The sequence below is a fragment of the Corella eumyota genome, chromosome 3 (assembly GCF_963082875.1).
Source record: "Corella eumyota chromosome 3, kaCorEumy4.1, whole genome shotgun sequence".
NCBI lineage: Eukaryota > Metazoa > Chordata > Ascidiacea > Phlebobranchia > Corellidae > Corella > Corella eumyota.
Genome location: NC_137492.1, coordinates 6,398,451 through 6,409,616, shown reverse-complemented (window position 1 = coordinate 6,409,616; position 11,166 = coordinate 6,398,451). Strand labels below are relative to the sequence as shown.

General features: G+C 30.7%; 2 protein-coding genes across 2 annotated transcripts; both read right to left on the bottom strand.

Annotated features, from left to right (window-relative positions):
• Positions 1-191: 191 nt before the first annotated feature.
• On the bottom strand, positions 192-11,061 carry LOC145744907 (uncharacterized). Its single transcript, XM_082562874.1, has 3 exons — positions 10,958-11,061; positions 690-1,657; positions 192-613 (listed from the first exon to the last, which is right to left on the bottom strand). Exons 2-3 carry the CDS (start codon positions 1,645-1,647, stop codon positions 549-551), a joined length of 1,023 nt encoding a protein of 340 aa, XP_082419000.1. The 5' UTR covers positions 1,648-1,657; positions 10,958-11,061; the 3' UTR covers positions 192-548.
• Positions 1,763-9,311, bottom strand: LOC145744903 (calcium homeostasis modulator protein-like). Its single transcript, XM_082562870.1, has 10 exons — positions 9,293-9,311; positions 7,820-7,905; positions 6,603-6,727; positions 6,031-6,121; positions 4,971-5,101; positions 4,706-4,815; positions 3,841-4,020; positions 3,244-3,385; positions 3,003-3,156; positions 1,763-2,895 (listed from the first exon to the last, which is right to left on the bottom strand). The coding sequence occupies exons 2-10, from the start codon at positions 7,842-7,844 to the stop codon at positions 2,177-2,179; spliced, it is 1,677 nt and encodes a 558-aa protein (XP_082418996.1). The 5' UTR covers positions 7,845-7,905; positions 9,293-9,311; the 3' UTR covers positions 1,763-2,176.
• Positions 11,062-11,166: the final 105 nt, after the last annotated feature.

Sequence of the window (11,166 nt, the reverse complement as noted above, 5' to 3'; positions counted from 1 at the left end):
TTGTGCTTTTTGATAAAACTTGACGTTACAGAAGATAGTTTGAGTGGTCATGTCGCAGAAAACTTTATGACTAAAAACGCCATTTTCCAGACAAGAAAATTCCAACGTAGGCTTTAACGTTGGGCTATGAAAACACACTTGATGCTAAACTAGGCTAAAGGGCGACATCTTGAGAGTATAATATTTTTTAATACTACGTTCGGTATTATAGCAATTGTGCGTTATATTGTTAAACGAACGTATAAAAATAAGATACGAATTTATCTCATTATTTCTAGGCTATTATGATGGTACTCCAATTTAAAATATGTATTAACTCAATTCTAAATACAAAAAATAAAATTGGTTAAAAGTACTAAAAGAAAAGCCGACTGTTTTTTTAATTGAAATTTTGTCGTTTTGTAAAAATTCTGTATTTAAATATAAAAATTGAAATTTCGAAAAGCATTTTTCAAATTATATTTTTAGGTACCTAACTAACATTCTATTTATAAACATTTTTTTACAATTTTAGTTGAAGAAAAAAGACACGATTAAAAAACGTAAATTCAATTTGACCACAAACTGTCGTCCTCCAACAAGGATGTTGATTCAACGTCAACCGTTTTTTTCCCTGCAAGCAAAAACATAAAAAAAGGGTTATCCAAATATTATTCCAGTTTTCAAAAAGTATAAAAAATGCTATTTACCAGCGTTTTTAGATAGTAGTTTCGATCTCGGCGGTGCCTTTTTCGGGGTTAGGTTCTTAGTCTTAAAAAACAGATCGTCGATTGGTGTGGACGTCATGTTGTTTTCAGCTTTTAAAGAGGAAGCTGTTTTCTGTCCACTTTTGGCGCCAGTTGTTGCAGAATGTAAATTGTTTTTACTGTTTTCAATACCTTCTATATTTAATACGTTAACAGGGTCCTGTTTGTGGCTAAGGTTTGGCGATTTTTGGTGCAAGGGTTCGGTTGTTTTACGCCAACTTGGTGGGAATATCGCATCCACTACTTCTTCCTCGGGTTTTCCCAAAGAGTCAATTTTCGGTGAGTTTTCCTCAATAACTTCTGTTACGAAGTCCGGCGTGTCTAATAACTCCGTCGCTGACGATGCAAATGATTCGTTTCCATCGTCAGTGACGTCATTAACTGTTACGTCATCTAGAGGTAAAGATTGTTGAACAGGTTTTTCTACCTCATGCTCGTCAAATGACTCGCCAGGAGAGTCGTAAAAATCCAGCCTTTTTCTTTTTTTTCTCGCCTTTGTTTTAGCTTTTCTTGCAGGGTTTCTTTTAATTGGACGAATTTTTCTTTTTTGAGCTGAATTCTTATCTAAATCACTTATTTCGTTCTGGTCTATCTCTAAAGAGTTAATTTTATTACTGTATTTCAGTTTAGTCTTTGTCTTGGTTGTTCGTTTTTTCTTTGCTTTTGACACAGTTACTTTTTTCGAAAACGATTCTGTTTTTTTTAAATTAGGCTCTAGCGAGGAATTTTCACGCCGGTAGAAGTCGCTATCGAGCAATGACTCTGAAGCTTGAAATCCACTTTTCGACGTGTGGTCGCCAACGTTATTCATCAAGGAATAAATACCCAACGGAGTCATTGCGTCATCGCTTTCGTCACTGACCACGTGACCTGAAAACTGTCGAGTTCGAAGGAGGGACATCTTTTAATTTCTAAAAAAAAAAAAAGGTTAAAATTGAAAACAAAATAAATAATACGAACCTGAAAAAAAAACATAAATTTATTGATAAAAAAAAGCAACTAATTTTGTACAATTGTCTAAAATCGTTTATTAGGCATTAATATTATTACACGTATAATATTGTATTTACAAGATGAAACTCTAGCGAAACTGGACCGTTGCTACGAAGCAATTACGATGATTTAAAACATGTGCAAGGCTTATTTACAAATTACAGAATCGATAAGACACAAAAAAAAGTCACCCAAGACAAAAATGACGTCACGAAATAACAATTTTGTTGCAAAATTAGAATCACGTCTGTACAGAAATGGTGTAAGCGGTTGGCACAAATCAGGAAAAGGTTGCAGTTAATATAACGTTATAAGAATTAATTTTTGTTTAGTACTTTAACCCACAACGGGTATCAATAAACCTTTAATACAAAGACCATAAAGTCATTGACGCTCGACTGCTCTATAAAACAACATGCTTCAAACTGGGTAACAATTTACTCTTCCGATAACAGAGGTTGCTCGTCTTCAAATCTTTCAGCTTCCTCTTCCTCCTCTTCTTCGTGGTGAACATTTTCCTGAGACGGTTCGACTAACTCGGTGTAATCTCCCTTCCCTGCTCCCGAATCCAACTCCGAGTCCGAACTCACAATCTCCGAGCTCTCTGGATTTTGAGAATAATCTCCTCCGAAGTCACCCAAAGATGTCTCCTTTACAGCCGCTTGTACCTCGGGTTCTTCTTCGCGATAATCCTGAGGAATCAACGCCTTAATGACTTCCGGATCGTTCGTCTCGATAACTCTTGTTATTGGAGTAGAAGGAGCATCAGCAGAAGAGCTTTTCTCTTTTGGTTGAAAATCAACTTGCTCTTCCGAATGATTTTCGGGTGAAATTTTGCCAGAAGTTGTCGGAGGAATGACGTCAGCAGTCGTGGATAAAGTGACGTCAGTCGTGTTGGGTGGCGTCACCACCACTGGAGTTTCATCTTTAAGAGGAACGCTTGGAGGTTGCTCTTGGGTAGTAGAAGAGGGATTTTCGGAAGCAGGTTTGTTATCAGCTACATTGTGAAAAGCATCCGACTTCATTTCAATCGGAGCTTTTTGAATGACTTTCGTCTTCGATTTGTTTCCGGCAAGAAGCATGGTGGTCATTGGGATTGAAACTCCTCCGCCGCTAGCGGGCGCTGTTGTTCCTCCTTTTCCATTTTTAGGAACAGCTAAAAAAAATATAAATGAAAATGTTTAAACCGTTATTACATTTTTTTGAACTAATAAATTTTTTATAGTTATTGTTAATTAATATTCAGATTAAATTTGCATTTACGTTTTTTCTTTCTAAGCCCAAATTTCCCCTTAATTTTCTGCGCAGCATCCGCGACTAAATCATCAATTTTAGCATCCTCCTGAGCTCTCAACTCCTTGTTCACGAATTTGTGAAGAGGGGAATAAATAGCTCTTCCCCGCTTGCTTCTCGTGACCTAAAATATTTTCAAGAAATAAATAATTATGACGTCATAGTTTAACAATTTGTTTTTGATATCTTTTGTGACGTAATCAAGTCCTGCCTTGTCGTTGATAACTGCAATTTGATCCCACTCCTCCTTGCTCCGAGGTTTGGAGAAGTATCCCTCCACAATCCTCTTCGCTTGCTCTTCAGCTTTTTTATCCAATTCCGCTTCAAACAATTTTACTTCATTTGATCGATATCTAATAAAAAAAGAATTTTAATTTTTTATTCTTTTTTTTTGGTAAATTTATCCTCGATGTGGGAAGGTTGATTTTGTGACCTAAACATAGAGTAACAATAGTTCCTTTAACCCAGTTGACTTTAGCAGTTTGGAATATTATAGATTATAATTGCCCGAAAATTAGGCTGCTGGTTAGGTGCTGGCTCAGCAGGAGTTTAAACCGTTTATAGCGCCTTAATTAAGGGCGCTACAGCATAAGATCATTAAGAATCGAACATATGACCTCATGCAGTTCTGACCTTTACACCACATTGCTTGGTATAGTATAGGTATTTAGGGTTTATTTTCTTTACATTTTTATACGAATATTGTATTTAGGATTAATAAGCTAACTTTAGTATATATAATCCAAATTTTTATTTCAAAAAAATTTAAATATTTATTTTAAAATGTTACTTTTAGTTTATTAAGTACCTGTCAATATAGTTTCCCTGCTCGTATGAGTACCTTGATCGGCATCTAAAACAAAGAAGACAAACCACACCTATCGACAAACCAAAACAAACGTATAACCAGCCAATAGTATGACTATATGCTCTTAAGTCACGTGCTATGATCTCAGCTTCGCTACCGTCAAATTTTATCGGGTTTGAACTACAACAAAATAATAATACAGAAATTAGGGTTTTTTCTTTGTGACGTAACAATAAACCACACACCACTTATGTGTGGGTGTGTAAATGATTATAGGATTAGGTAACGCCTAAAACACGCCAAGCATGCTGTTGACTATAACATTTTTTTCGTTTTTTTCTGAAATGTCTCATTAAACTCTAAACTGAATGCGATATAAACGTAACAATCGTTATTTAAATGTTCTAAATATATAAACATCATAAAATTAAAGTCCAATATTGGCGATATTTTTTTACTCAAAAAAAAAATAAAGTGGTGTCACTGAACACAGTAATGGTTTTAACTTTAAATGTTATACCTACTTTTTAAGTTAAACAACTTAAAAAAAATTAATTTAATTAAAAAAAAGAAGAGGGAAGCCCTGTTTGTGATGACGTAGAAAATACCAGCTTGTATACAATCACTACGCTACTTGGTACTTTCTACGCCACACAAAAATATGGTAACCTGTTTTTGATGTTAATCATTTTTCAATATTTTTTGAAAATTAAATTGTAAATACCACAGACATTTTTTAAATGTTCTAAAGCCATTTTATGATTCAGTGTCAGCCATACTAACGTGCTATATACATCACTTACAAAATTGCAAAACTCTCCAATTTAGCACTTTAATAAAATAACGATAAATAGACAATACTTACTTGAACATACATGGTCTTGGCAAACTGTCGTTGGAATATTTTAAATTGAAGTCAGCACGTGCATTTAAATCATTGGGATTAGGCCACTTCGCGCATGCGTAGTAGTCACCCTAAACACAAATAACGTATATACCACATTTTAAAATTAAAAAAGTAAAAAAAAAACTTAAAAAAAAGAAATTTATTAGATTGGAGTTTTATTTTTTTTAGGCACAATGTACAAAAGATAAGTTAAAAAATTAAACATGTTTATTACCAATGTTACCTTAAGAAAAGCTAAAACAACCCAAGTAGCCGGCGCTATAAAGGCTTTCACTGCGATTTGACTAAAAATAAACAGAAAATGAAATATCCGTTTTCCGCCTCTCCCAATACCTTGGGTTCGATTACACAATCCTGCAAAATAATAAATGGTCTTTATTTTACTAATATTTAAACAAGTTATTTTTAAACTTTAGACAATATTAGTATACTTACTTACAAATTTAATTTTTTACCATAAATTGGTCATATTTTTTTACTCAAGATTTACTTTTAAATAATATTTGTATATCTTTTTTAATTTAAAAAAAATACAAAAATAAGATTAAACATTAGCTCGATTTTAGGTTGTAATCATTTATATTTGTCTTTATTAATATAAAGTAACTAAAGTTTGATAATAACAAAATTATTAAACATTGAGTGTTGATTTTCATAATGATTTATATTAACAATATACAATTTTTCTTATTATTACAAACTAATAAAATATAAAATGCCACTAGGAAAAAGGTTAGTATTTAATTTTCAATACACAAAAATGTAAGAGTTTAGGTAAAAATGTAAACGCAATACGGTTGGGTTGAGTTTTAAACATTGCACTTTAAACCAAGCATGATATGAGTGATCCCACACGCAAAAGTACTTAAACACTGCTTTCTATATATTTTAAAAGTCAAGCCTTTTCATACAATTTTTTTTTTTTTTGGGGGGGAGGGGGAATTACACAAAATCTAATTTTAAACCACAAATCAATGACAAAAAAAATTTAAAATTTGTGCTTAATTTTCTCTATTATAACTAAGGTTAAATTTTTTTGTTCTTACGACACGTTATTTGTTAAACATTAATATTAACGCTTGGATGAGCGTTTAAAATAAACAGCATAACAAGTGACATTTTAGTATCAGCAGAAAGATTACTAATATACCATTATAAAATTCCGTTACCGTATTTAACCATTCTAAACCATAAGAATGACACAATGGCCTTTATAAATACTAAAATATTTCGAAACTTTTAGTTGATAGTAAATAGTGAAAATATTTAAATAATTGGCATACCTGTGGTCAGTCTCCATGTTCTACGATTTACCAGAAACCCACAAATGAACAAAATAACCGCTGGTCCCCATATAAATATTGAACCATACAACTAAAAACAACTTTTTGTTACTGCTGTTAAAATGCAAAATAAACACGCTAACCAGGCAGTTAAATTAAGTATATTTTATGTCCCTATTAAACTGCAAAATAAAAGAATTGTTTAAACTAATCACATTTGTTTGAAACCCAAAAACGAAGCAACAAGATGCGACACGACAACGTTGAGTAGTGGTTAAAACACTTTCTATACTACATGAGGTCCTGAGTTTAATCCCCAGTGATCTCATGCTGTTGCGCCGTTAAGTAAGGCGCCATAAACGACACAAACTTATTCAACAGCCCAATAATCAAGCAATTCTGTTCCTTCATATCCCAAACTGCCAAAGATAACTGATGTTACTCTATGTGTAGGTCGCGCATTTGACTTTTACGCATGGACTTTTGCGCATTCGACTTTTTAACATCGAAGATAAAGATACAAAAAAAAACAAGGTCCGATATTCGAACCTTGGGTCACTGGTACAACTTACTTTATTATGCGGATAGTCACATGGGCAGAAAAAGAAAATAAATTTAGTGAGTTCTTCAGATGCAATAGTAACTCCAACTATTCCAAAATTTTGAATTGATCCCTTGTTGTTTCCTACCGACTTACCTATAACAAAAAAAAAAACAAATACATAAGAATTATATTTAACTAATTATTAAAATAAAATTGTGAAGTAAAGTTATTATTTCCAATTTATAAAAAAAAAAAAAAAAAAAAAAAAAACAGTTTTTAAAATTATAATTTAATAGTTTTTGTATGATTTAGTTCATTTGCATTATACATTTTTTAACATACATAACACAACTTTTTGTTAACGCGGTAATGATAAGGTTTAATAGAGGTGTGGTTACTAAAATCGCCGGCGAAGTTTGTAGGTGTCTTGCCCTCGAGCTATACTTTATTTACTGATTCAACGACATTTTTAAAATCGTTTAAATAATTTGTAACCCTTTTAGTTTTTGACACTGCATAACTTGTGAAAATAATTCTTTAAAAGTGCTGAAAATGCGAATTGTTTAAAGATAACTAAATTTTAGAATAACATTTTACGTTTTACTATTTTATACTACTCACTTCGTTTAAAAAAAATCCTATATAATTTTAAATTTTAATTGATTCCTACAATTTACTACAAAAATAATTCAATAAATGTTTATTTTTTACTAAATTCTATGTTCATTTTTTACTTTTATATAGCGCTTCAAATTTTAAATATATTTTAAAAAAGAATATGCTAAAAATGATTTAATACTTAATGTTACTAATGTGATAAAACATGATAGCTAAAAAAAACAGAATATTTTGTTTTTTTTCAGAATATTTAGGTTTTTTGACTCTATTGTATAACATTAATAAATTTCTTAACCCAGTTATATCAGACTTACCGAAAAAAGTAGATAAACTAAAACCCCTACACCCACTACTGCCGTTATCACTTTCACCTTCACCCATTATTACGTCATAATCGGGGTAAAATATTTATCAAACTTTTTTTATTTTCTATTTTAATTCGAAACAACGATTTTTTTTAAATCATTGGCTTGACAATTAAACTGTTTTAGAAAGTCTTATTAAATTATAACATTATCAACTTTGCAAAATCTAGACTAAAAAATACCATATACCACCTTATAACTAAGTAAATTAAATACGAATATACTGTTACAATAGTGTAATTATTTCATTAAATCGACTTACCAAACGCGGCAAATATAGTTGCCATATTTTAATCCAGCCGGTTGGCCCAGTTTAAAGTCAATTACAAATTATTTTCTTGTCATCACCTATATTGTAAAACAATTAAGAATTAAATTCAAGTTTTAACAACTGATTGTATCAGTAAAGTTAAATAATTATTTCTAAACCCTTTCTTAAATGGTATTTTAGTTGTAAAATTTATGTAAAGTTATTTAAATAATAAGAATATACATGTATGTATTTCACGACTAAAATTGACTTTTTTGATTTTAAATACGCTGCACTACTAAACTGCCTTCTATGCCAATTCATATTTTTCAATTTCTAAAACTAAAAATAAGTTCTAAAACACTCTGTTTTATATCTGTGTATTGCAAATTATCTACAACAAAAACTTTCTCTTTTCTTAAATAGACACTAAATTTTACTAAAAACGGTGTTTTCCAAATAAAGTATAAATCTTAATGCCTTTTACGGTTAACTGAACTAGTAAAACGACACGCACAAAGAAACTTGTAAAAAAGAGCGACTGGTTTAGTTGATAGTTAAATCACACTGTCTTCAAGTTGCTATTAAGATTTCTAAATTGTTAAATATATGTTATAAGCCAAAAGTAGCTGGGAAAATTTTAGTGCAATTTACTTATTTGAACACTATATTTTGTATATTGCATCTTACAAAAATAAATATTTAAACATCGAAAACACTTGCTAAAATCTGCTGCGGGGTATGTTTTGTCTTACATAAATAATATAACTTTATTATTTGACTTTAACTTTTTCCAGAGCAATATTTAATGATGCTGCATTGTTTATCTTAACTTTTTATTGAAAGTACTGTAATAATTTTTACAATTAAATATCTGCCTGTAAGAAAAATGTTAGGTTTACCGTTTCACCCCAAGGCTACTAAATCACGTACAATTCGCAATTACTCGAATGGGCTTCTAAAATAAGCTAACTTGCTATTAATTTCTTTCTTTTTTCGTTTCCATTGTGATAATAATTTGTTTGTCGATTTTCGTCGACGACTTCAATGTTTAAAAGACAAACGCCGACTAATTATCCTCTTTGAAAATTTGTTAAATCCTGAATTGTTTTTAATAAGATTTGTAAACAAAAGATTATCATTAGGTGCTGCAAGAACGAGTTTCTATAATAAATAACAATCTCTTGTATACAATCATTTTTTACTTTTTGCTGTTTTACTTATTTAATATAAAATAAGCCATTGCGAATATTAATAAATCTATCTTCTAATATTTATAAATCTATCTTAATCATATTTTTTTTAATTTTAAGTTCTGTATATTGAAAAATTATGTTATTACTCTTCCCAACTTTATATTTTAAAAGATCTATATATATACAAGCCTAAGCTAGTAGTACAGCACAATAACAGTACATTGTACTAACTTTTAAAAAGCGAAAGTCTGTGTAAAAAAAATATTGTCATTACAGGACAGTTACTCACCTTCGTTCCAAAAAAGGCAATTTTCTCGTAGAGGAAAAACCATGTTTTAAAAAAACAGGGTTCGAAATAGGTTTTTCCAACCGAAAAAACTTCCATTGTCTGATGTTTTTGTTTGAATCCAAAATTTGCCATCTAAGTCAATATTAAAAACGTCGCCCAAAACAAAGATAGGAAAACTATTTTATTTATTTGTTCTTAAAGCGTTGTAAAAAAAATAAACATAGCAGTTGAGTTGAAAACGTGATAAAGTAATAAAATTTAAATTTTAGGATTAAATAAAAAAGAAAATATATATTTTTCTACCCTGTAGAATATTTTAACAAGTCAATAAAACATCGAACAAAAGATTTAACTTTTTTTTCTATTTGAAAAAGATTTGGCTGACTTCATTTTCGTCTCGGTTTATTTCACATCAGTCCACGTCGATTTTGCGCGCCAAATTATAAACGAACCCAACCCCATCTCGTGTTTACAGAAATGACTTGTTATTTAAGACAAATAAATGTGTTTGGATACAGACAATTAAAACTTTTTCTAATCTTCTATTAAAGTTTAGAAAAGTTTGTTCAATTTTACATAACTTTTATTAAATATTTATTTTACAGTCAAAAAAATAATTAAAGCGCACAATATATAATTACATCAAATAGAATTTTTAATCCAACAGTTGCACAAGTTAAAGTGATAAAAAATACCTTATTTTTAAATATCGTCAATTTTCTGCAAATTATTTTATGTGTTTTATTTTTATTTCATATCACCTTTTAAGGTGATAGGTTTTATATTTTTTATTGGGTAGGAGTGTGATATTATGACGTGTTCAAGCTATCCGTAAACGCCGGGCTCAAGGGCGAATAGTGTGGCAATGGTGTGGCTCGAACTCGAAAATTTTCGGCTCGTAGTCCGCTACCATGACCGCTTAACCACACTAGCGGACATATAAATTTAAATAATTCCGGTCTTTATAACATTTTGACTCAATAGCGCCCTACATAAACACAAATCTTAAAAACATATAGACGCCAGATGACGCTATACGAATTAAGTAATATAAAAAATGTTTGGGGGGTACATTTAAAGGTACGCTCCACAGTCTAAAATGTTTCGAGGCTAAGTCGTACCAGTGCAATACTCAACCGTTTAGTTCACAGTTGCATGTAAAAAAGCCTATGACGATGACATCATACGTTACAGTTTATGCAGTAAAACTTTTTGAGGACAACTAATATTAAAGCTAGTTTCAACTCAATTTATTTTATTTATATATATATATATATTTTTTTTGTATATATCTTTATCCTCGATGTGAAAAGGTCGAATGCGCGACCTAAACATAGAGTAACATCAGTTACTCCGACCCAGTCTCAGTTGCATGTGACAGTTTGGGATCTTATAGATTTATAATTGCCCGATAATTAAGCTGCTGATTTAGTGATGGGTTAGCAAGAGGTTATACCGTTCATTTTACTTTAAGGCGCTACAGCATGAGAGGAGTCGGGATCGAACCTACAACCTAACGTAGTGTAGCAAGTGTTCTATAATTACTACACCATGCTGCTGTTATATATTATACAGCTCTTTTTACAGCTGAACAGAACTGAAAGATATAGTTAGCACAAGCATTTAGGTAACCATACTACAAAGTATAAATTAATTTTGACTTACCAATAAATGTTAGGTTTTCCTTTTAATAATTTCCTTAATTTTTCATCTTGGTTCCTTTTTTAAAGATGATCGACTTGTCATAAATGGATAATTATAATTACACAAAAACATATTTTTGAAAACCAAAATTTTACAGAAACATAACTATCTAAAAAATACAAAAAAAAATTAATAAAAGTTAGAAAAAATGAAAATTAATGAAAATTTGC

Excerpts from the sequence above, each read along its gene's own strand:
- LOC145744903 (XM_082562870.1), bottom strand. The coding sequence starts at position 7,844 with ATGGCAACTATATTTGCCGCGTTTG. Across the intron at positions 6,728-7,819 it reads AACTATATTTGCCGCGTTTG|GTAAGTCGGTAGGAAACAAC; the intron begins GTAAGTCGATTT and ends TTTTTGTTATAG. Across the intron at positions 6,122-6,602 it reads GTGACTATCCGCATAATAAA|TTGTATGGTTCAATATTTAT; the intron begins GTAAGTTGTACC and ends AGTTGTTTTTAG.
- LOC145744907 (XM_082562874.1), bottom strand. The coding sequence starts at position 1,647 with ATGTCCCTCCTTCGAACTCGACAGTTTTCAGGTCACGTGGTCAGTGAC. Across the intron at positions 614-689 it reads ACTACTATCTAAAAACGCTG|GGAAAAAAACGGTTGACGTT; the intron begins GTAAATAGCATT and ends TTTTGCTTGCAG.